General features: G+C 36.9%; 1 protein-coding gene across 2 annotated transcripts in view; it reads left to right on the plus strand.

Annotated features, from left to right (window-relative positions):
• Positions 1-6,484: 6,484 nt before the first annotated feature.
• Positions 6,485-27,221, plus strand: part of LOC149302963 (semaphorin-6A-like) — a 53,160-nt gene continuing 32,423 nt past the window's right edge. For both annotated transcript variants that reach the window (XM_089481688.1, XM_089481687.1), the window contains exons 1-8: positions 6,485-6,584; positions 8,823-8,940; positions 13,338-13,398; positions 15,862-15,924; positions 17,269-17,370; positions 20,127-20,217; positions 21,801-21,920; positions 26,133-26,221. In XM_089481688.1, coding sequence (XP_089337814.1) covers positions 6,485-6,584; positions 8,823-8,940; positions 13,338-13,398; positions 15,862-15,924; positions 17,269-17,370; positions 20,127-20,217; positions 21,801-21,920; positions 26,133-26,221 — 744 coding nt within the window. The remainder of the gene's footprint in view (positions 6,585-8,822; positions 8,941-13,337; positions 13,399-15,861; positions 15,925-17,268; positions 17,371-20,126; positions 20,218-21,800; positions 21,921-26,132; positions 26,222-27,221) is intronic.

A 27,221-nucleotide genomic window follows, 5' to 3' on the forward strand; every position in this document is an offset into this window, starting at 1 on the left:
AGCAACGCTGGATTTGTTTTTTAAAGCCCAATTTATCTTGGGTCGGGAATTTTTATTTTGTAAAAGATTTTGCACGTTATGCATCTTACCTAGATTGTAAAATGCTTATTGATTGTGTTTATGTCTTAATTGATTGTTCCGTTCATGCAGCGCTATATTTACAATGCTTAAAAGGCACAGCCTTCACAATGAAAATTACCCTGTGAAAAATAGATGTATAAATTGTTAAACGCTGCAGTAGTGTACCGACTTCTCTGACATGATATCTGTTCCATTAGAAACCATGATGCTTGCAGACCTGTAATTAACCATTGGGTTTTCATTGTGTGGGAGGCAAGAGCACAGTTATTAAATAAGTCTATCAAGCATGACACTTGGCTTCCTCATCTCTTCCCTTTTGCATTAGTTAACAGATTTCTGCAGTAAGCGATTGGGTGACGTGTGGCCACCGGATTCACGTTGTAGATAAATGCCTGTGTGCCACTAACTTTGTTATGGAACTGGTGTATAAAGTTTTATTTATATATATATATTTATTTATTTATATGTTCCTGTATGCAGTTGGGGTCTAAGACAGCGGTGGGTGTTCAGTAAATTGTTTTCTGCTTTTAGGGATTTTTTTTTTCCTTCTGCTAATCACTTTTGGGATCTCTCTTCTCAAAAGTCCTGGAAAAGAAGCTTTCTTGTGCAAAGTGGTACTAGCGATTTAATTTGCAGTGATATTCCATTGGTTGCTATGGCGTTACGAGCACTTTGGCACAGCAAATGTATTTTATAAATAATTCCTGTTGTGTCAAATTGAAGCACTAGGAGATAACCACAGAGAACGTCTACTAACGCATGGTTGTCTCTATGTTTTCTTTGTCATAGATAGATGGCTGGCTTGGGTGTCAGCATCGTGGACAGGTGCAAAGTTCACTGTCCTGTTGGTGGTCTACCTAAAATTAGTCTTGTAATTACATTAACACATGTAACACTAGTGTCATTTCAGATATGAAGAGAGACGCATGTCACCCTGCACACCTAACAGTGCAATCATAGAAACATAGACGGGAGACAAGAACCATTTGGCCCATCTTGTCTGCTCTTTTTTTCCCCTTGACTTAGATCTTGATCAGTCCTTGTTCTCGTCTTTCAGGACAGCATTATGCCTATCCCATGCAAGTTTACTGTATTTACTTCCGATTGTGTGTGCAGTCATTACTCAGAGTGCCAAAGAAGGAATTATGTATGTAAAAATTAGTTTTATTGCAGAAGCGTAATGTGTTGTAACAAGCATTATAAGCGTCGCCTGTGCGTACGACTAGATCTACTCTGCAGAAATGCATTTTCTGGTTTTATATATATATATATATATATATATATATATATATATATATATATATATATATATATATATATATATATATATAATATTATTATTATTCCCCCCCCCCATATATGCTCACAAAACTTCTGTCCTAAAACACAATCATCCCTTTAACATCTTGTTCTTCTGTTTATCTATCCTATTAAGGAGGATGTAGGCTTTTGCTGTCTTCTATAGGATTCTTTCTTCAATAAAGATTATAGCTTAACGCTAGATGATATGTGTATATTCTTCCATGAGCTTGATTTCCAGTTGCTGTTTCGTGCTTCATTTTTGCCTTTTGATTTTTTTTTTTGTCGGATTAGGCATATAGAATCTTTTTTTATGAAAGAGAATTAAGGACCTGCTTTTAAAGGTTTCTTTACAGAAGTAAGTTTTGGTATTACATACTAACACGGTAATTGGTGGCAACTGAAGGCTCTCTGGTCTTCTGTGGATAAAGCACAGTCGGGTAGATTCAAAAGCTTACTTCTTTCATTAGATTTTGACGCGTTGATATACGTACTGTGGAAGAATTATAGCATTAATTTCCTTCTGCTAGGCATACAACACTTCTCGAAGACATGTAGGGGTTGTAGCTATAATAATGTAATCAACATTTAGAACAACTGTCCAAGCATTTTTCCCTAGAATGGGCTTTTTGGAACCTAGCTCTAGGGAATGAAGTGACTGAATATAATTATTTTTTCACCAGTCTCCAAGGGGAAACAAGTCTTTTTTTATTTTAAAATTATTTTTTAAGGGGTAATCCTTTTTTTTTTTTTTCTCATCTTTTTTAACGTTTATACACTGACGCTGTTCTCAGTTAGCCATCCATTGTTGCTATGGAAATAACGCCATTTTGCGTGGATTTAACTAATGAGCCAATTGTGTAGGACATTTGCATATACCATACCTTTGGTCAACAAACAATGGATTTAAAAGTGACTATTTCCTTTTTCCTTCCATTCTATGTGTGTATATATATATATAATATAATATATATATATATATATATATATATATATATATATATATAATATAATCATGCTGATAACTTCTGATTCCTGCATGTGATTGTCAGTAATTATCACCAAGTGACTCACAGGCAGCATTGCTAATTTCAGCCGTGAATTGAATGTAGCTCTCATCTTTGCTTATGTTCCTACAAATAAACTTTATTTCTAGTTTTGTTGTTTTTTTTGCCTGCTGCAGGCTATATGAGAATATTGTCAAAGCATGTTTTAAAAATAAACTATTAAAGATACGCATGAGAAAGGTGATCATAACTGGATCCTCTGATAAGCAGATCATAGGAAATTCACTTTAGAACGAGCCCCGCTATCTCCCAAATAAGATATAATAGACGCGTAGCCTGTTGCCTTGGCAACGACAACATTCTAATAGACAGATCCCCGGTGTAGATGTGACGTTGGGTAACATTTTAAATATATATATTTATTTAAAAATATATTCGTTTAAGGAATTTGGTCAAGTCATAGTGGAAAATTTCACTTTAAGAGGTTAAACAGTACAGTGCACCAATGTTCTATAAATATGAGGCTCTGTAACAAAGCGTCTACCAGCTCCATCATTTCTTTTCTCCCGCTGCCCTTTCTCCTTTTATTTATTGCAATGTCTTACAGTTGCTCGCCAATTCAATGCTCCCTGGCCTCTCTCAACCTTACCTGCTTATAACAAAGCAGCTGAGGAGGTCAAAAATGGAGGGTGGGATATTCTGGAGGGACAGAGCCGTCTTGGCGAGAGCTAGTTATTGAAGTACAACAAGGCCTAAGGGAAAATCTGATAGAGACATTAAGAAAAGAGGAAGGGCAGCTTTGACATTAGAGAGAGGATATAGAAGGGATGTTGAGTGACAGAGCATATGGGCAGTACGGTTACAGATATAGTTACCCGCATACAGATATGGTGTTGGATTAGACTGGCATTATTCCCTCTAGTGTAGCGAAAGCTGGGGGTTAAGAGTTCCTGGTACGCCTTTTGATTTCATCATCTCTTTGTTCATACTCGTGTTGGTTTCATTAAAACATGTTGCTTTAGTTATATTTTTGTTGCATGGTTTAAAATAACATATTATTCAGACAGTGAAAATGTTACAGCATGAAGTTATTTAGGATTTAACTGCATTCTCTGTACGTTATTTTTAGAAGACCATGAGAAAGAACAGCACGTAATAACAAATTACGTGAAATTTCCAATAGCGTATGTTATGTTTTTTTTTTTTGTTTTTTTTTTATATCTATACAAAAAGTTGTTGGCTGTTATGGTGGAATAATTGACGTGTACACCTACAGTGGAACAATAGGTACAATAATAACATTTGTTAGAAATAGAGCTTAAAATCTACAAAGGTTTCATATACAGGAAAATTTAAGGGACTCAAGATCTTTTGGCTGTAGGCCATTTGGCAAGTTATAGTATGGTGCTTTAAGTGCCAACGTAGACTATAAAATGGTTGAAATCTAATTTATCTTCTAAAGAGGTCTTTATCATGCTGCTCCCCAATCCTGAGATGGTTAGATAACATTTAGAAATGCAGTGTTTGTTGACAACACGTACAAAGGGTTTTGGCATTCTCACACCACATATATATATATATATATATATATATATATATATATATATATATATATATATAAATAATATATTTGTGTTATTTAAACACTGTGCTATTATCACCAAGTAGGATAAAGCAGGTTTTGTTATTTCTGTGCTTCAGTTTTAACACCTTGGGATTTTCACCCGCCTCAACTTCCTATTGTTGGAATACCAGCTCTCAAGCTCCACATGAATAGGAAAAAAAGAACAGATGCTTTATCAAAAATGAGAAGCTGCTTTCTAATTCTATCTCGGCTATATATCAATGCAAATATCACTGAACAGGTGGCTTATGGGATCCCCAGAGACTGTTTACAGTAAAGGTTACAACCGGAATCGATTGCCTTGAGCCTCTTCCAATTTCAGTGTGGGCTTGTGTCTTCACCACCCGGAGTAGCAGCATCTCATTAGTGCTGCATTTATTATGGTTCCAACATCTCAGGTTAAAGTTTTTTTTTATTTTATTTTAATAATCCTTCTGCCAAGACAGGCATCTGAGTGATAGACACCCACAGCACCAAAGCTCTTATTAAAATATGTAGGTATTCTTCCAACTATTTTATAGGAAATCAACACGCTGCAGTGTAAAAATTAACCCTGCATATAACAACTAGGCAGCATATAACTTAAAAAATAACATTATTTTTGCTGTGGATCCCACATGGAAGTATATATAACTGAGTACTTAATGCTTTAAATTACACCCCAGCTCTGTGTGAATAGTACATTGTTCTCAAATTGTTCTTTTGGGTGATCCATTACTCTTATAATTGATGCTATAAGCTAAGAGGGTGTTTTTCAGCAAGCAAGGTAGGATCCATTGTATTCAGGGGAGGATTAACATAGATCCCAGAAATATAGTGTGATCAACAACAAATAGAAGGCACTATGTTTAGAGGCCTCTATCCAGCCCCGTCCTACACATTTTCAACAAAAAGGGAATGAAAAAAATATCTAGTCAAGTTACAAATGAGTTGAATAGCCCTTGTTACTCTAAGCCCTAGTGGCAGTATGTGGAATTGCAATTAGAATAAATGAAAATCTTATACTGGGGCTTAAAATCATCAAATCAGAGCAGCATGGGAGCAACTGACCCTTTGTAATAGAATGGGGCATATTAAGACATTGGTCTACGCTCCGTTTTCAGAATTAAATGCAAAATAAGGAAAGCTTGATTTATTTGAAATGGGAGAACAAACAATAGGGGGAAGGTAATCTAATGCAAGATTCATATGCCCTGACAACAACAAAGAAAAATAACACAGGCAGATGTAAGCTGCCTAGGTGTGAGAAGCTGAAAGATCTCTGTGTGCTGCCGTCGGTTCATCTGTCTGTTCCACAATATGTGTGTTCTTAAATTGTTGACAGTATTGACTTGTTGACATACAGAATGAAGCACAAGCCCGCAGGGAAAGGCTATATTGGATGTTTAGGCTAATGCAATACATAAATAGGCATTACATTCAAATAAAATCTCTTGTTAAAAAGCAGATCCTGCAGCAGTTTAAATTATTATGCAGTTAATGTTTATTTTAAGTACAGCATTGGAAGTTTATTTTGCTTTTACTGCTGTCAGAAAGCTTTTGTAATTTGAGACGGAAGGTTCCTAGTTTTGGGAACACCTCTTTATAATGAGAAATTATATCCTCTATATTCCATCTCCTTGTCTATATAGATTATATTGTACATGGGTCTCTGGGATGTCTATTTTGAGCAGAAAATGTTATTTTGAAGGTATCTGTGGGGTGTCCATGTTTTTTGTTTTTTTTTTTTTATTTCTGTCTAGTCTTGCACATGTATGTGGAGTTACCCAGCAGATGGGTCGATTTCAGCCTTAATTATGTATTATAAGAACTGTGCTCATTTCGAGAAGCATCTTTGGCAAATGACTAGCTACGTTTAAATAACTTATAAAGACGGTCGCAAGCAATTTTTAGGACTACTAACTCCATCTCTAGACCGGGATTGGCAGTAGATTGGATTGGCCAAACGATTAACTTCCATCAGTTTCAGTAGAAGGTTTTCATTTGTATGTCTAGAATTTAGAAGAAGCTAGGATTCAGAAGGGTTTAGGTTTACAGATTTATTGAGATTTAAAGATGAATAAAGGCATTGGTGTTTATTATTATATTGTTTTGCATTCATAATGTTGAATATTTCATGAGTTCTTTGATTTTTGTGTACTACATGCCCTAGATAGTTTCACACTTTGCTACACTTTAATATTAATAGGTGCATCTGTTTTAAGTTTGGAAAATTCCCATCGGCACTGGATAGTTAAAAGAGAATATGAAATTTGTTTGAAAATTTGAACAACCGCAAAATAGCAGTATAACTCATATTAAAGTAGATATTTTTTCAACTATGCAACTCTTTCAATGCACGGTTTGGCTATTGTGCAAATATAACTATCTTTTGTGTCAGACTGATAGCTTTTGCAAACATCATTAAAAACTTTTCTTCTTCTTTTGCTTGAACAGGGTGAAGTGAAAAGTTAAGTCTTTGAGCTGATCTACTATGAGGTCAGAAGCTTTGCTGCTGTATTTCATGATACTTCGGTTTGTTGGGGCTGGTTTCCCAGAAGATTCTGAGCCTATCAGCATATCACATGGCAACTGTAAGTAAATCAACTTCAGCAACAATATCTTAAGCTACATTAACTATAACTTGTATTAACTTTTTATTAACATTTCTATGTTTTATGTTACCTGATGTAATAAGGTCAACAATAATGCGACCCCGTGTACCTTGGTTTGTTTGCCAATGCACTTCTTAGCATTGTGTTGGAGTTGTCTTATGTAAACCCCAAGGGTTAGTGTAGTAGCTATATTTACACAAGGTGGGCTGGAAGCCACTGTTATCATTCCTGGGCGGAAGTCAAGCATCACCTTTCAAGCCTTTATGTGTGCTGCACAGATGCGTGACCAGAATCCTGGGTGGTTGAAATTTAGATGAAGCGATACAGTTAATCTAGTCTGTTAACTGGAGATTAAAGTGTTACAATTTGAAAGACAATGTTTCTCTTACATCTATAATATAATGATTGACCTATTTCTAATCAAATCAACTCCCAAGAAGGAAGGTGCAGGAAGGTGTTCATAAGGATCTTTAAGAATTAGCAAATTTAAATATTCATTATTTGTCATGGGGATCGAGAAGTAAAATTACTGACATTTAAGTACAGCTCTGTGAGCATAAATGTATATCTATCTGCCTTTGTCTCTTTCTCTCTCGCTCGCTCTTTCGCTTTAGCTGTATATAGATTTTTCCTATTCCTAGTAAACCCACTCGATGTAAAACCATATAGTATAGATCAGCTATATACATACCCATGGATTTTTTTTAAAGCTGAGAAACTGCAATTGCTGCGTTCCTTGGCTTAGTCAACGAATCCTTACAAATTAGAATATGAATAAAGAACTTTAGAAAAAGGGTAACATTTGTGCTTGCTCCATTGTTTTTTAATCTGTGCCTTTATTGTAACAAAGACAAATCAGTCTACAGGGAAATAACTACACAATGCGAGGTAAAGCACATGTTTATGAAAACAAAAACAAAATGAATATGTCTTTCATCATGTTCAGTACAAGGCCCCGGTGGATTTGAAGAGTCTAGGGTTAGCAAAATATTCGGCCTGTCGAGTCTCCAGCTGAAGAATCCTGTTTCCAAAGAGCTTGTCTGAACAAGGGATAATCTCTTGGCATATCTACTGCTAATCTTCTATGGTAACCTTCTTAAGAGCTGGAGGTTCTTAAATCCAAAACCAGTCTTATCTACCTGCAGGATGTATTTAGAGTTACTGAAAAGTAGACTTCTATCTAGATTAAATAAATTTAAAACTATGCACATATAATGGAGAGTGCTTTACGTCTATACAAATGAGATGTGTCTGTTTAATTTGTATTTAAATTCATCAATTATATATCAAAAAATACATTTAAAAAGGAAAAGGTCTTATCTTTTATATAACTTATAGGGAAGTGTTCAATGTCACATTTTAAATAAGTGCCGATGAATAGTACAGCACTGTTTAAATGAAAGAAAATAATAATAATCTTAGATCTTTGAACAAGGGTAGGGTTATTGGTTCTTATATCCCACAACCTCAGTTAAATAAATGTATGAACTACTATATATTAAAGGACATAGTTTAATATTAGAACTTGGTCTGTATCATTGCCCCCCCAGAGCAATTTTATCTCCATTGTACATATTGGCAGTTCTGATATCGACTGCACACTCCCAAAGCCAGCCATTCATATGTAATTGAAACAGAAATACCCTAGTAATTGAAATGAAAAAGAAAAATTAATATTATTGCAAAATGTTAAAATGTAGATGCGCACAAAGAAAATAAGCACGCCTAGGGTTGCTTAGCACTACTGGGAAAATATAATCAATACAGATTCTTTTATATATTGCATATCAAAACACTGTGTAGGAAATATAATCTGCTGAAAATAAGGCAAGAAAGGATTTCCCATAATGGATAAATTCAGTGCGGGCAATCTGTTAAATTATTAGTTTCAGATTACTAACCATAAATCTTGCACAAACGCTGAAGAGGAAACAAAATGAAAGATGATCGTCGGTACCCTGCAGCACTAGAATTCGAGGGTTTTTAAAAGAAAATCATTGTGAATAGGTACAGCCTGAAATAAGAAACCATTAGGAATAGAATTGTTTTCTTATGATCTTGTATTTCTACTTTTGAACGTAGCCATTGTTAGAGATCTTAAAGCCATAGCCCCTTGTTTGTAATAAGACACACGATGCGTCTGATTTTAACACGAGAATCATATTTTCTCAGGTGACGAGTATATGTTTTAATAGCCTATACCATTGTATTCCACAGATACAAAACAATATCCGGTATTTGTCGGGCACAAACCAGGACGGAACAGCACACAAAGGCATAAGATGGATATCCAGCAGTTCATGATATTGAACCGGACCCTCTACATAGCTGCTAGGTTGGTAGGCTTTTGCTAACTTCATATGAATATGACTGACCGGTCTAGACTTGCGTACTTACTTACATGTGCTGACCATGTCACTTTTGTGGGTTAAATGGACAATATTTACACTTAAGTAAATTTAGATAATTTACTTTTCTACTGGAATGAGATTTTGGACATAAGACAAAGAGTTGAAAGTTTTTAACTGTAGTAGGATGTACAGTTTATGGTATTTGCCCTAAACATAATTTTCTGCTGTAGATGGAGTCCAAAAGGTCAAACTTTAAGCTTAAGTCATGGCCAATTTCCATACAAAATGTATGTTGTCTTATTGGAAATGATATAAAATTGGCTGATCTACACCAGTACCCACGTGTATAAACAATTCTATTTGCTGACTGTACTTTAAAGAGGATTTGTCTATTTTTTGACATTTAATGAGCTTATACCATTTACTTCCTGTTTTCAAGATTTGGATGATTAACCAAAAGCTAGACATCTACTTAGGTTAAATTGGTCCTCCTGTTTGGTGAAAGCAGTTATCCCTTGTAAGAAAAAAAGAAAGGCCAGATTAGGGAATTACTTCTGAGGTTGTTCTTGTCACCTTCTCCCACTGAACTCAACTAATTTAAAATAGTTGTACATTTTACAACATATTTCCCCAAATCAGTTTGACTCTGATTGAAGATCAGGCAGTTATATCTAGCTTTAATAAAGTGATTTACTTATGCTTAGACTATATAGATGATAGTTTCCCTTTAGTGCTTGAAGGTGAAGGATGGCAGTGTTTTTTTTGGGTGGGGATTACAATGTAATGTTATTTAGTATATCCTTAATGTAAAATACGGAGTTTCCCTTAGCCCCTTTGGAACCTATAGTTCATAATTATATAATTTATTATCCTAAAATATAAGGCTGCCAGGGATTATATACAGTTTTGTTCTTTCTAAGAAAAATCTGCAAGAAAACAATGATATATTCCATCCTACAGGTTGTTAAAAAAGCAACAACACAGTATTGTGTCTATGCAGGATATTAAAGATAATATATATATATTATATATATATATATATATATATATGTGTGTGTGTGTGTGTGTGTATGTTGCAAAATGTCAATTTGAATAACAAATGCTTGTTTTTTTATGCAGTGCTTTTCTTGTGATGTCAGAACCTTTACAGCTGATCATATAATTATGATAATATCTTTCATCAGGATTGTTCTGGCTGTGAACACAGAACATGAGAATTAATAGAAGCTTGTGTGGCATTCATTGCCTATCTATAATACAGTAATGAAAAATTGCCTGGGTCATGTACAGTTGCTGCTACAGAATCCTAGTATGACATGGTATTTATTTACCAAATGACATGTCCTGATCATCATCCTCGCTGTGATGTCTATGCCAAAGTATCCATCTCTTTTTAATTACTATGAGCGTTGGCACTTTTGACTTCCATGAGATTGCTGTCACTGCAGTGAATAGTTCCATCATCTAACTCTTGCCCCTATCATTGAGACATTCAGACTTTATGTAATTACCATAACAGACAATACAGATTAGACAATCTGATAACTTTGTGTTAGTAGCTGGCTGGAATAAACGTTGGAGGATGTGTTAGATAAAAATCAGCTCTGATCATCTGCAATCCAACAAGACCATCACAATAAATTCATAGAGGTATTCTTTCTGCAAGGGATAACAATTTACCTTAATATTCACATCCATAGAATTGGCAGGCTCTGTGATGGCTACATCAAAGGTTGCTATACTAGGATAGAGCTGAATTCTATTTACTGTGAACTGGTTAACCCAGAGGAATTATTTCCAGTATTTTGAATACAACCTAGCCTGGAGCTGAAAATCTTTTCCCACTATTGCTGAGAGGCCCTTGTCAAAAGGTTCTCATCCTTGAGAGGACTACTATTTCTACTATCGTTTATCATTCAGCAGATGTTCTAGCAGAATTCCTGCACACACACTCAATATATGCAACCATAGGTTCTGAACAACCAGTGGCTTTTATACAGATACTTCTCCTGCATAAGATCGTGTCATGGCAACAGATTCCAGTATGGCTTGTTGGAGGTCTGAAGAGCAGGAATATTGAGTTAATGCAGCAGAAGTAAAGGGTGGTTTATAACACGCAATTTATGGAACTCTTTGAGTTAGACAAAGGGTTATATTGTTCATAACAGAAGGTGATCTTGTTTAGTACCGACATGCGGAAAAAACAGAGTGGATCAGCAGACGGAGTCTTACAAAAGTGCAATTATTCACTGATTACGTTTCATTGAACACTGGCCTTTTATGGCCTGCCTAGATTTTTTGGGGGGACTGTAAGGCCAATCAAACAGAACACAAAGGATTCTGGGACGTGTGACAAGTCTCGCAGAGGTGTCCTTCATGAACGACCCATTTTAATGAGGTTTCCTGGCATTCTCATTAGAGCTCTAAATTTCATCAGTAAGACTCTGCTGATGTGTGTAATACGGCTGGATTAGAGAGACTGCCACACACTTTGCGGAAGTGAAGCAATTTATGTTTCAATAAACAAAATAACTATTCAGACAAGGGCATGGCATCATGTTGGGTTAGTGCACACTATTTAGCATTTAGGTAACATAAGACGGATAAAATTATTTTATTCATTGTCTGTGTTGCTATGCTATAGAACAAAGTGGGCAAAGCAAATTAAGCGGAAAGCTAATGTTATTTCTCTAATGACCCAGACTGCGGTTGAGCCATTAAAGTGAACGGCATGATAAACTGCAGCATGTAGCTCCCAGGAAGCAAACAGAAGTCCTTTTCTTTAGCAATCCCAAAACACTCCATATTGCAACATTTGGCAGACAACAGAACCTAATTACAAAAGAATTTAGCCACAAGCATTAGTTTGTTGGAGACCCTAACTCATTCCCAGTTGTTTTGGCACTGTGTAAAATGTAAATGGTTTACTATTTAAGCTCTATAATGCGTTTTATTATCTCATTTAATAATGCCAGCTGTGTGTTCTAGAGCTAAATATTACATCACAGAAATAATAAAAAGATAGATCTTCCATTACGTTTATGGAGATAGAGTATTTCCATTTCTCGAAGAGACCAAAAGCTTCACCCCATCATCTGCTTTTGTTTTGTTTTTTTTCTTCATTTCGTGCTGTCTGTGCCTCCCAGACATAAATGCCCCTGTGTCCTTTTCTCACTACAGGAACATTTTAAAAATAGGCTCGCACCTGAGCCTTTCATTCTGTTTTCCCCTCTCCAGAGGCAGAGTAGCAGACTATTGTAAAGACAACCCTGTTTGCGGGAAACCAAGAAGGCAAATGTACTCAAGCTGTGTTAACTTTTTTTTTTTTTAGCTGGGGCACAATTCACAAACTAATGGAGCATCAAAATGTAATGAAAAGAATACCCAATGGAAAGAAATGTAGCTGCTGCGTGCTTTTTCCTTTTTTCACAATGTCAACGAGATGCAGATCATGGTGCGGCTACGGCTTAAAGTTGTTAGCATCTCTCAAACCGCTTACAGATTGTGCTTCATTAATACGTAGAAGCATAGAATTTGACAACAAATAAGAACTATTCTGATCATTTTCCAAATGTAAGATTCGGACCTTAATTAGTCCTTGATCTCATCTTCAGGATAGACTTATGCCTATCCTATGCTTGTTAGGATTCAGCACCGTATTAGCCTCTACCACTTCTGATGGTAGGCCATTTCACTCATCTACCAACCGCTCAGTAAAGTAAAACCTCCCTATAGTACATCTAAACCTCTGATCCTTTCTAACATTTCTCCTCCTTTTGAAATAAACTTCCCTCCTGTATTTAAATGTTTCTATTACATACATACTATCAAGATATTAGAAGTGTTATCTAAATAGGGCCAATAACCAGTGGTTATTCGACAAGTCCCATAGAGGAAGAGTTTTTAGGGTTAAAAAGCCGCTCAGGTTAGAGAACCATAAATTATAGGATATAAACATTTTCACATCCTGTCTTCTAATAACATAATACTGCTCCATTGCTGGTACACGGCTTTTGCTTTGGAATAATCTAGGATGATTAATCCCATCGATACTTTGGCTCCTAAAGTAATGACAAGACATCATTATAATTAGTTGTGTAATTTTGTTCTTAGTATGATCTCTTAATCCTATTAGGAGATGGACAATACTCAAGAAATGTTATTTGGAGAACACCTGGGCTGCTGCAAATGTTCAATAACTAAAATAGAAGAAAAAGTATATGCTTTTGGATAAACAAAAATCACTTAACCTGCATAATTCTGATGATGCTCTATTAGAAAAACTCGTGGTTCTTGTGAGTTAACAAAAAAAAAAAAGTATATGGAACCGAGGAACCTTTCAATGGGATGAAACTCTGATCTCCATCATTTTTATTTTCAGAGACCACATTTATACGATTGATCTCGACACGTCACATACAGATGAAATTTATTTCAGCAAAGTAAGTTGTCTGTCTGTCTGTCTGTCTGTCCGGTCTGGATAAGATTGTGTGAGTCGTTCTCTGGACTGTCATATGTTAGGTGACAAAGCAGATTTGGGAAACAAATTTTCCCACACGTGGATTAGTCATGCCATGTTGTGCCAATGCAATATGCTGTTTTATCAAAATTGCTCAAAATCCCCGTCGGATTATCCACCAAGTGGATAATCTGTATTCTGTAGATTTATGCAATTGCATTGCTTCAGCATTTACTTTTTTTGCATGAACACGCTATATTTTTAATCCTTTTTCCGGGCATAGGCAACACATAACAAATCAATATGTATCACAACCATCTGGCGCATGCAAGGGGTTTATTCACTAAAGTAGGAGCTTACAAGGGGCTCACTACAATTCATTATGAGTCATAACTTCCAACATTTCAAATGGACAAAGAGGGACACGTTTATTTTACATAAGTATCACAAGGGGGTACAACGTGTATATAGATTGTCATTAGCCCTATGCTTTGTGGCAACTGATAAATACTACAGTATGCGTGTGTGTATGGAAAGGTTACAAAATGCTCTCTTGTGGACCATTAACCCCGAGGTGTCTAGTAATGTTTTTTTAATTTGAATAAAAAGAAAAATAGAGAATCTGAAAACCTATAAACTATCTCTCCTGACGAAAGTATTGCAATGCAAGTGACATGCTTACAGAGATCAGCAATTAGTGTCTGTTTTATATGTGACAGCTGTTTTGAAGTAATTGCCTCCATGCTGAGCGGAGACTTGGCAAGGTGTTGGCTTTTTTTTGTTTTTGTTTGTCTACTCCCTTTTAATTTGATGTCCCTAAGCGTCCAGTATACACTTATACAACCACAGCCCTTTCCTCTAATTTCCATAAACACCTTCGCTGTGGTTTGTTTAATAAAAAAAAAGGGGGCTCTTTGCACACAAAGATAAATAACACTTCTACCTGTTTTAATGAGGAATCATTAGAGGAAGTCATTAAAGGGCAAGTATTGTGCTTATTTTTTTAAAAAAAAATCTTATTGAGCTTACTATGCATATAAAGACTTTGTTTTCATGTTGAAATAGGTGCACACTTTCCCCACCATAGCATACCTCTTAACTTGCTGGTATTATTATTCCGGCACATAGTATCATATAAGGATCACAGCTACTGTATCATTTGGTAAATGCCTTTGGTGAATAACTTTAATATGATTAACCTTTCCATGACATGAGAAACAGCATTTCAATAGGTGCCATGATTTGTTGCCATCTTTCATTTTCGATGCAGCACAGATAAAGATAAATCTCTAAATTAGCATATTGAGTGGTCTGGGATAAAAGCACGTTATATAGTTTGACCAACTGTGTTTAATAATGTTGGTGTGACTGTCCTCACTGTACCTTCCAATACTTAATGAATGAATCCTGTAGTATAAAATTCCCCATACCTCTTATACTTGAACTGTCACCTGAATCACATAACCACATACCGCTCAACAATCCAAGTTTTAGCGGGTCACTCTCAGTTTTCTGCTCACTGTCCTTTCGCAGGTGCTGGGGATCAAGGGCCAGTTGTGGAGATGCCCTGATCTCCCCCGACCAGCGCAGGGAGCTGTAAAATCAATTAAGATTTTTATTTTTGCAGCACAGATCTCCACTGTAGCTCCCACATGGCCACCTATGTGCCTTTGTGCCTCCACACCACTCACTTTGAGATGGCAATGACCCCTCGCCATTGTCTCATCGCCATACCCCACAACACACGTGTCCTAATATTGACACCTGAAATATAGGAGGCTGTGTAACAATACTCCAAAAACTGCCTGGGTTTTGCACTGATTTAGTCACTAATAGTCAATTGTGAGAATACAGTATATGCTTCTGTAAAGCACTGTAACAGTCTGAAGCCCGTTACCGTTCTTGGACTATGTCTCTCAAAACCCAAATCTAAATTTACTTTATCACACATCACTAAATCAATCCCATTTTTCAAACAACCTAATTCCCATACAGCTCCTAACCCCCCCATACCTCCTTCCCAATACTTGAACAACATAGCGTTAAGCTACGATCGTATAACTTCTGCAGTCCAAGATATACATCCCTCCAAAAGAATAAGATGCAGAGAAATCCCTCTAAGCCCAGAACACGCTATATAGCTGTGCGTGTTTCTACTAACCCAACCCTGACATTGTGCACCGGGTACAGGGGACATTTGCTGTATGCCTGTTTTAAACTGGATGGTTTAAGGCTAATTAACCATTTGAGATTTGAATGTTTAAAGGAAGCATCTCTCAGACCAGCGTCGCTCAAAGCGCTAAATAGACCATAATCATAAGCGACACAGATATATTCAGTAAACATGTGTCCTGTGGCTGTCTCCTGAATTCAACTCTGACATTATAAATCAAAGGCATCGGAACCTCACGGGCTCTAATTGATTTTTGTTCCTTGATCTTTTCAGAAACTGACGTGGAAATCCAAGCAGCCTGATGTAGACACCTGCAGAATGAAGGGAAAGCATAAGGTAGGCAATTTCCATTTCTTCAGCGCCACCAGGGGTTAGGATTTTGACAGTTGTGTGTGGCCGGTGATTGTGATGTGCTATGGATCAGGGCACACACTGTTTCAGTTGTAATTGCTTTTTCAATTATCTCATTGGCTACTTCAAATTGCAGAACAATTGCTTGCTTACTGTTAAATAGCATGTTAAAGAAATGAATTATTCACCAGTAGCGAAGATCACATATATTGGCATAGATCAGGTGGATATTGCTATGCGTGAAATCCATTTATCTTTCCGTGGAATTAAAATAATGCGTTACAAAATGAATGGCAGCATAATACTCATATTAGATTTCTTATAAACCTTTCATATTGGTTGTCCACTCATAGAAACATCTATGAAACTGTCTGTGACAGAGTAATCACTACAGGTAGCTATCCAGCTGTTGTGGAATTATAGTTTGCCAACACATAGCATGAATTGTGGCATAAGACCTTACTTCAATGATCTTTTTCCATTTCTTTTGTAATTTTGTTTAAATTTATATTTTGCTACTTTTGCAATAGTTCCATCATTTTATTAAATATATAATATAATATTAAATAAAACAATTATAAAATAAATGTGCAAATTTCTTGCAAATAAAATAAAACTTTATCCAGAAAACTTTACATTGTAAAAGAAAAAAAAAGATAAAAGACAAAAATCTCATATAAGGATTGCTCTCACATTTAGAGCTACTGTGTAGATGTAAGCAGTGATACATTTTCATCTTTCACTCCAGCGGTTTGGTCATCAGTGAAACTTGCTAAGCCATAGATAAATTTATATCTGTGCGTAATCGCTAGTGAAGTGCAAATATTAATTTGTCTGCCATATCTTCTGAAATATTCTTAGTAATGAAAATCCTATTGCCATCTGTCAGATTTTTATCCCTACTAAAATTCATTGTTTCAGCTAAAATAACTATCTATATATATATATATATATATATATATATATATATATATATAACAAAAAAAAAAGATTTGGCTGGGTCACATGCCAAACTTTAACTCCCATGACGCCTAGCTTTTTTATTAATTGAGTGCTAAGGTAGATCTTGTTTAATAACAGAAGGGAGAGTCGCATGGTGCCAAGCACAGGTGTAGGGTAATAACTTTATCACATCTGTTCGGTAGATTGTTGCACTACAAGAAAACACAAAATCTCAAATTTGATGTTACATTTCGAAATAAAGTATCTAAAGCAAAAGTCAGATCGTGAGATGTGATTTGAGATTTAGAGAAACAAGACAATAAATAGAGGAGCCTGACCAAGCGCCAGGAGCCCTAAACACATTTTTCTTTTATCTTTAATATACAGGACGAATGCCATAACTTTATTAAGGTTATGCTGAAGCGAGATGAAGACACATTGTTTGTCTGCGGCACAAATGCTTTCAATCCTGCCTGCAGAAACTATAAGGTAAGTAATTGTGTATACACATGAGGCATTGTGCCTGTTACAGCCTGTTAATAGGCTTTGCAAATAAAATGGATCTCAATGACGCCAATGCAACCTTCCCAGATTCCATAGCTAATGCATTTCCATTGTTGTATGTATGCCAGGGAGTTGGGGTAAGTTGTAGGGTTGACGTTGTAGGGTTGACCCCGTATTTGCATATGGTGTGGGCTCTCAGAGGGCTAAGAGGTCCACCTAACTTGTGTATGTTAAATATTTATGGACATCTCTTAAAAAAGGGTAATAATGTTTGAGCTAAATGGCCTTTCTAAATAGATATTAAAATAATATATATTACACACACATTGGTCAGATGAACATTTCACATTCCTGACCCGATATGCCCTAACTGTTTATCTGTGCTTGGAGATAAGCAACATTTGGAAAATCATATGTATGTTGTTTTCTTCTTTTCTTTTTTCTTTTCCTGCTCTACTCCCAGCAGAACGCAGCTGGCTGCTCAATGCTCGTGCCAAGCTGCGACTGCTCTTACTCCCCCTAAACCACATCAATCTCGTTACAATTAATGCATTTAACTACTCCCAAGTAGTCGCCCCAGTTCTCTTACACTGGTCTGTGTTTGAGAACATTTGTAATATAGTTTTATCATTTTTTATTTTTTTTTTAGAGGGAAGAGAGCATAATTTCCAGAATACAAATGATCCTTCTTCTCCCTTCTCACAGACGTTTCCTTAGAATAATCTGTAGCCCCTACTGATTTCATCACCTGCTGCCCATGTCATGTGGACCACAAGTGGGGTGTCTCTGGTAGCTGACAGAAGTTTACATGGACACCTGTGTTTCCCTTGTCTGTTTTTGCTAGCATTACAGATGGCAAACAATCAACCTTTGACATGAGACACAGCAGACAGAGCCTCTTCATGGGCTGTAAAGTGAAAACGCAGATGGGCACCAGATACAGTAGTCCTTGCTTGTAAAATATGCTCAGCTTATTCCCTTGTTCTGACACTTCATGCCCCAGTCTAATTGTGCAGCCAGCAAAAGTAATTGCTTTCAGAAAGGCCGGACAGTGAAGATTCATGACAGGAAACAAATGATGACAGATCCTCAGATGGATGATGAAAGCTTCATAACGAATGAGATAAAAAGTTAATTGCAGCCTCATACAGCAACTTGATTTTTTTTCTCATGAACTCTAAGCTGTTTTTGATTTATGTCAGGTACACCATTCTGGTGAATATATCTGAAAGACGGATTACATTCAAATACACAAAATAGCTGTGGATGATGTATGTCTAGCAAAAAACGCTGTGTCCTCCGCTAGATTCTGTACAGCTCTGAGACCTCTGGGCAGTGCCTCAATCACCGCATGTATTAGTTTCTTGCATATTGAGCTGAAGTCATTTCCCAAGAACAGAGAGTGGCCTAATAACATGATTTGCTAGGGGTTCATAGAAGGATGGAATGGACTGCCATCTCTGGATTTGGTGAATACATTGTCACAGCCTTTCTTCCGCTGATCAGTAACCCGTCATTCACTTCATTCCGATGCAACTTTTCAGTTATGCGTTTCCAATGAATGAATGTTTCACCAGACTCCATTACTTCCCTGTAGGCATTGGGTCTGATTGATCCATCTTAATTCTTCGCCGTCGTTAAGTAGGTTCGCCATTATTCACCAAAATCTGCAACACAATAATTACAGTACACAAAAGTCAGAGCATATAATGGCATTTGCCACATTGTTTATCATCAAGGCTACAGACCCCTAGCAAATGGTTGTCTTCCACCCTGTATAGCTATAACTTGCATGTAACTCGATACATACTTTGTAACAGGAAATTACAGTGAAATTATAGTTTTCTCACAGACATAAATAGTTAAAGCACCATCTTGGCTGCCATTGTTTTAAAGATACGGTAAAAATCAGCGAAAAAAATAATAATAATGCATTACTTGGATTCTAGTTGGTAGAATGCCAAGCTTTTTCCTCTGGATAGAGGCCCCTTTCTTGCATCATAGTACATTGAAGATAACTTCTGAAAAAGTTCCAGACACCACAGACCACATAGTCAGTCACAACTCAGAAAAAAAATCTCATAAATGGATAAAATATCAGCTGAGAACACAAAGTGAAACATTTCTCTTTGGCAGCGGGAAAAAGGGGGGGGAGTCGCAAAGGGTTTTCTAATTATAAGGCATATTTTATTTCATTTCTTGAACCTTAAGATTTTTTTCTAGATGTTTCATTTGACTTTCTATTGTGTGTAATAGAGGCAGAGGCAGCGAGATGGTAATAAGGACCCGGAGATTCTTAAACACAGGGTCATGTTCTTATGCATGCATGTGTTTATTTATAAAAATGATCGTAATCCTTGTAGTCAAGGGGTGGATTAGCAATGCCGGCACAATAAATTAAGTGGTTAAGCCAAGTATATGAGTGCTGCAAAGAATAGTGTAGGAAAGCCGAATGGAGCTTTATTCATTTGCGAGTGAGAACACAGAATGCACCTTCAATGGTTCAGGTTCTTCCAACTGGTCAGGTGGGACCTCCTTATGGATCTCTGTCATTTCATAACGAATGCAATCGTTTCTGCTACACTGGCAGCGTCATAACCTGGTCTTTGCACGGCTACAACGTTTTTAAAAATCTCATACATAAGCTTGTATGCTCATTAACGTTTTGAAATACTATTCCAGGAATTTGTCTTTTAAACAAAAAAACTTTGCTCACTTCTGGTTGTATTCTACTTTTTCAGATGGACACGCTTGACTATTTTGATGAAGAGATAAGTGGAATGGCAAGGTGCCCGTACGATGCAAAGCATGCCAATGTTGCACTGTTTGCAGGTATGGCAAGCAGTTTCCATTAAAAAAAAAAACAACAAAAACATAATCTATGTAGTAAGACAGAGATGAAAGTATGTGGACAAGGCTTTATAGCTGGCCAACAGAGAAAACATATACCCCAAGAGCATATACTGTATTATATAGAATATACTATGTGCATTTTTCACATCTAGCGCTCTCACTTTGTGTAAGCATTAATCTTCTTATGGTGATTTAAATGACATTATGTCTGTTTTCCCCTATTAGAATGTGTATTTTGTAATGTATAACCACCACTTAAATATTCCCTAAAGGAACCCATGATATGTTACTCCTATAGATAAAACTGGCAAGTGTGAAAGGTATTTCAGTGTTCTAGACCGCCGAGACATGAGCTGTTTTTCATTAGTGTTCTTCAAGTGCAACTAAACTCAGACACACACACAAAAAGGGATCCAGAGGGGATAATGAGAGTGAAAGAAAAGATAATTTCCCATGACTCGTTTGTGAGCCTGCAGCATCATCCAAAAAGACTACGTAAACACACAAAAAAAAAAACTTTAAAAAAACCTAAATGGCCGCATCTGCTAAGTTTGATGTTAGAGACATTTGACGTTTAACCTATTGAGTGCCAGAAGGCTGTGCCTTGCATCACTGATCAGTGTTTGGCACCACCTCTTGACAATCAGCGGGTTACATACATTCAGCAGCCATAAAGTCCCACGTTTAGAGTCCATCTCTAAAGTGAAAGCAGAACGCTTTATCGGATATACTGAGAAATGTGTCTTTTTATATGATTTTGTTAGCGTTGCTAAAATTCAATTGTTAACGGGCTAGATAATGAAGAAATGGGAAATTAAAAGTAGATTATAAACCGTCAAAACCCATGGTGGAGCTGCTGTACAAAATGTCACAGGGTTGTCTCTTCTCTTCTTTCCTTCTTAATTCAAACGATATACTTTTGACTTGAGGGTAACATTCATTTCATTTTAACCTTTGACCCTGCTGTCCCAATCATATTAAAATAAAGCCTGGTTAACAACTGGAAAGAAGGAGTTCATGGAATTTAAAAATATTGCAAGCTTAGATGGCTATTAGTAAGGGAAATGTGGAACATTACTCATATAGTCTGGTTTCTCTACCAAGTTAAACAGCGATCTTCCTCAACTCTGATTGTTCTGGAAACAATCAGCCATGAGGCTCAAATCCATAGGAAACATGGTCTCATTAATTCCCGAGGGAGCTACTTGTTTTCCCAATTATGTCTACCTTATAATCTTGCATAAATGGGCAAATGTAATGTAGAACTCCGTGTGCAGCCATGCGTTGTGGAACACAAATTACAGCCCTGCTAATATGAGGATTTAGTCCATTAGCTTAATGTAAGCGTCTCATGCTTGCGAGCTGGGTTCGCAGCACACAAACCTTTGCGTGGCGTACCTTGCATGGAGGCCCATTATACTTCCTTCTGCATAAAATACATTTTCACCGGAGGCGTTCGGATTTTGCGAATGGGTTACCACGCGGAATTGTAAATTAATGTAACGTTTAGTTTACGCAAATGGTTTATTTTTTTTCTCTGCAATTTACCAATTTTTCGCCAGATGGGAAACTCTATTCTGCCACCGTGACAGACTTCCTTGCAATCGATGCTGTCATTTATCGGAGTTTGGGGGATAGTCCGACCTTGCGGACAGTGAAATATGACTCCAAATGGTTGAAAGGTGAGAACAAAATGTAGTGAAGTTATAGTTTTAGCCGATATGTGGGCTTTGTGTCATGACAGGAAGAGCCATGCGTACAAAGAGTAGGTCATGGGGGAAATCTCTATATAGGCTGCAGTCACCATGGCAACCAATGGAAGGTTGTTGCTTCTTATTTCCCAGTTTGCAGAATTCTTTTTTATACATATGGCTTAATGACTTCTGGGCTGTATGTATTCTGTTTAATCCATTTAGTCATCTTTAAAAGTGATTTTGGTTGGGTTCTTTATGTACTTTCCTCATAAGGGCCCTATAAAGTCCAGGTCATATAATTCTTAATTTGTGGCTCTCCATTCCGGTGTCCATTTTAAGAACCTTAAAATTTCCATTTGCTCGTAAAATCAAAGTTATGTGGGTATAATTGCATAAGCAGTCATGTATTTGAACAGTGTGTTCCCTTTACTAGAAAAGTACATGTTACGTTTAAAGTAGCCTTCGGTTAACTTCTATAAACATATTTTTTTTTTTTTATCGTTTCGGCTATATTTTGTTGCAATTTTGAAAAATTTACGGTAATATGACAATTTCCTCTTCAAGCCCACTGAAATAATTGTGTTTGCCAATTTTTCTGAAACATTCCTTTAAAAAAAAATAAGGAAAAATATGATCTGTTTTTGTCGGACAATATTTATTTGTCACTGTTATATATGTACTTACTTTTTAAATGCGTTTGGGTAAAAAGCACGACAAATATTAGTGCCAGCGAGTAAAGATTCACAGGCCTGGGTTTAATGCAGCTTTTGTTGAACTACAACTCCGAAGATGCTCAACCAATACCATACACAGATGAGCATCTTCAAAGACAGGAGATTGTATACATAATGGCCTCCTCCTCCTTTCCTTTACTATAATTTAAAATTTGATAATTATCTAATGCAAGCATATTTATATGCATACAGATGTTCGATTGAGCAAGGGATCTCATCAAGTGGAGCTAGAGTTAACATTTAAAAAAATATATATTATTAGTATTATTATTTTTATAGTAACATAGTAACATAGTTCATAAGGTTGAAAAAAGACCAAAGTCCATCAAGTTCAACCTATATACATATTGTGTCCCTACTGTGTTGATCCAGAGGAAGGCAAAAAACCCTTATGAAGCAGATGCCAATTGCCCCATACCAGGGGGAAAATTCCTTCCCGACTCCAAATATGGCAATCAGAATAAATCCCTGGATCAACGTTCTGTCCCTATTAATCTAATATCCATAACTTGTAATATTATTGCTTTCAAGAAACACGTCCAGGCTCCTTTTGAACTCTTTTATTGAGTTTACCATCACCACTTCCTCTGGCAGAGAGTTCCATAATCTCACCGCTCTTACTGTAAAGAACCCCCGTCTGTGCTGGTGTAGAAACCTTCTTTCCTCCAGCCGTAGAGGATGTCCCCTTGTTATAGATACAGTCCTGGGTATAAATAGGTCCTGGGAGTGATCTCTGTACTGTCCCCTTATATATTTATACATAGTTATTAAGTCCCCCCTAAGCCGTCTTTTTTCCAAACTAAATAACCCCAATTCTGATAATCTTTCTGGGTACTGTAGTCCTCCCATTCCCCTTATTACTCTGGTTGCCCGTCTTTGAACCCTCTCCAGCTCCACTATATCTTTCTTGTACACTGGTGCCCAGTACTGTACACAGTATTCCATGTGTGGTCTGACTAGTGACTTGTACAGGGGTAGAATTATTTCCTTGTCGTGGGCATCTATGCCCCTTTTGATGCACCCCATGATTTTATTTGCCTTAGCAGCAGCTGCCTGACACTGGTCGCTACAGGTAAATTTACTGTTAACTAAAACTCCTAAGTCCTTTTCCATGTCAGTCGTCCCCAGTGTTTTCCCATTTAATACATATTCCCAGCCTGGATTTTTCTTCCCCATGTGCATAACCTTACATTTATCTGTGTTGAACCTCATCTGCCACATCCCAGCCCAAGCCTCCAACCTATGCAGATCCATTTGTAATCGTGCGCTGTCCTCTATTGTGTTAACCACGTTACAGAGCTTAGTATCGTCTGCAAAGATTGATACTTTACTATGCAATCCCTCTACAAGGTCATTAATAAATATATTAAAAAGAATAGGACCCAAAACTGACCCCTGTGGTACCCCACTAGCAACAGTCACCCACTCAGAGTATGTACCATTAATAACCACCCTCTGTTTCCTATCACTGAGCCAGTTACTTACCCACATACACACATTCTCCCCCAGCCCAAGCATTCTCATTTTATGTACGAGCCTTTTATGTGGCACCGTATCAAATGCTTTGGAAAAATCAAGATATACGACATCCAGCGATTCACCCCGATCTAGTCTTGAGCTCACCTCCTCATAAAAGCTGATCAGGTTAGTTTGACAGGACCGATCCCTTGTAAACCCATGCTGATATGGAGTCATACACTTATTTTCATTGAGATACTCCAAAATAGCATCTCTTAGGAACCCCTCAAACAGTTTACACACAACAGAAGTTAAACTAACAGGCCTATAATTCCCCGGGTCACTTTTTGTCCCCTTTTTGAATATTGGCACAACATTTGCTATGCGCCAGTCCTGGGGAACAGACCCTGTCACTATAGAGTCCTTGAATATTAGAAATAGGGGTCTGTCTATTACATTACTTAACTCCCTTAGAACGCGGGGGTGAATGCCATCTGGATCTGGTGATTTGTCTATTTTGATTTTTTTTAGGCGGCACTGCACTTCTTCCTGGGTTAGACAGGCGACATGTACTGGGGCATTTATCTCATCCTGCTGTATATTACCTGGCATTTCATTTTCCTCTGTGAATACAGCAGAGAAGAATATATTTAATAGATTAGCTTTTTCCTGATCCCCGTCTATAACTTCTCCCTCATTACTTTTTAAGGGGCCAACGCTTTCATTGTTAACCTTTTTACTATTTATATAGTTAAAGAACATTTTGGGGTTTGTTTTACTCTCTTTGGCAATGAGTCTTTCTGTCTCCAATTTTGCTGCTTTTATCTGATTTTTACATATTTTATTTTTTTCCCGATAGCTTTTTAGTGCTTCCTCACTGCCTTCCTGTTTTAGTAGCTTAAATGCCTTTTTTTTGCCATTTATTGCCCCCTTTACATTTTTATTTATCCACATTGGTTTTCTCTTGTTCCTGACTCTTTTATTCCCATACGGTATGTACCTTTCACAGTGAGAATTTAAGATATTCTTAAAAATCTCCCATTGAGCGTCTGTACTCTTGTTTTTTACTTATAAATATTATTGATATTGTTACTGTTAGAGTTTCCCATTTTCTGTGTTACCAAATTTCTGTGGGTAACATCGTATCACTTATGCGTAGAGCTATAGGGATGAGAAGGAGTTTTTTGTATTTGTGCGCTGTATGGAATCTTCATTAGTTTTCTTGGCTTAGCCGCATCCAGGTATTTTTTTTTCTCTGCTCGTAGCCTGGATATATCTAACGTGGGACGCGCAGGGCATGCACTGGCTTGCAGTGACATAAAGCAGACACGTCTAATTAGCTCAAAGCATCAATGCTATAATGACTTGCCACTTAGCCACATATACTGATTGGGTTTCTAAGTGAATCCAAGGTCGGTTGCCCTTGTCTCTGCCTAAGCAATCTAGTTACGTTATTATTATTATTATTATCCTTTATTTATATAGCGCCAACAGTTTACGCAGCGCTTAATACAATACATAAATTCAAGGGATATGACAAGACAAGAATTGACAGACTAAGACAAACCGATACATTTGGTGGAGAGAGCCCTGCTCGCAAGTTTACAATCTAGAGTGAAATGTAATCTAGAGTAAAGTGTATTTGCTCCATATTCCAACAAGGAACACACAACGTTAAACTTCTTTTATGTGTGACATAAGGCAGAGGTGAACATTGAGTACCAGTATGCCAGAATGACTTATCACCTCCATGCAATGGAAATATACATTTAAATAGTAAGTAAAGCTACAGACTTCAACAAAGTATTACATTTAGAATGCTATGTGGGATTGGATTTTTTTACTTTGCTTTTATTAAGAAAAAAAATCTGTGCTGTTTCATGTATAGGATTATTCTTTACAAGCAGAATATCTAGCGGCCACCGAGTATAATACAAAAAAAGAATGGTAGACATAATAAAGAAAATATAATATTGATTCTTTACCCCCGTACATCTTGTGTTTTCAGAGCCATACTTTGTACATGCCGTGGATTATGGGGACCTTATCTACTTTTTCTATCGGGAAATTGCAGTCGAATATAACAGCATGGGGAAGGTAAGGCTGGAAATGAACATAAAATTACCTGTTCAATTGCTCTTAAGGCATCTTCTCAATGAATGACCTTGCAATGAGACTCATTAATCACCCTGACAAGGCTACCTTTTGGGAAGATTGCATTGGAGATCCGAAACTTCATTGCAGTGCGTTTCAAGCACTATGCCCTTATGTGATATATTGCGGAGAAAAGATACCAGTCCTTTAATCATTTTAGGGCTAAAAAGATTGGGTTTGCTGCTGAAGAGCCTTTTATACACATTTTAAAGTTGTATATATGACGTGTTCTTTTTTATCTTCTACATGTTAAATATACAACTGCAATTCTTTTTTCAACTTCCAATAAGTCTTATGTATATAAATGAAACCCATCTTTTATATATACAACAGAGCCACTTATCTTCATTTCCTGTTCCCAGGATCTAATGATTATTCTTCCCCATTAGGTTATCTCTGTAACATAGTAACATAGTAACATAGTTCATAAGGTTGAAAAAAGACCAAAGTCCATCAAGTTCAACCTATATACATATTGTGTCCCTACTGTGTTGATCCAGAGGAAGGCAAAAAACCCTTATGAAGCAGATGCCAATTGCCCCATACCAGGGGGAAAATTCCTTCCCGACTCCAAATATGGCAATCAGAATAAATCCCTGGATCAACGTTCTGTCCCTATTAATCTAATATCCATAACTTGTAATATTATTGCTTTCAAGAAACACGTCCAGGCTCCTTTTGAACTCTTTTATTGAGTTTACCATCACCACTTCCTCTGGCAGAGAGTTCCATAATCTCACCGCTCTTACTGTAAAGAACCCCCGTCTGTGCTGGTGTAGAAACCTTCTTTCCTCCAGCCGTAGAGGATGTCCCCTTGTTATAGATACAGTCCTGGGTATAAATAGGTCCTGGGAGTGATCTCTGTACTGTCCCCTTATATATTTATACATAGTTATTAAGTCCCCCCTAAGCCGTCTTTTTTCCAAACTAAATAACCCCAATT

The sequence above is a fragment of the Sceloporus occidentalis genome, unplaced genomic scaffold, assembly GCF_023333645.1.
Source record: "Sceloporus occidentalis isolate IW3139 unplaced genomic scaffold, rSceOcc1.0.p SCAF_16, whole genome shotgun sequence".
In the NCBI taxonomy this organism is placed as follows: Eukaryota; Metazoa; Chordata; class Lepidosauria; order Squamata; family Phrynosomatidae; genus Sceloporus; species Sceloporus occidentalis.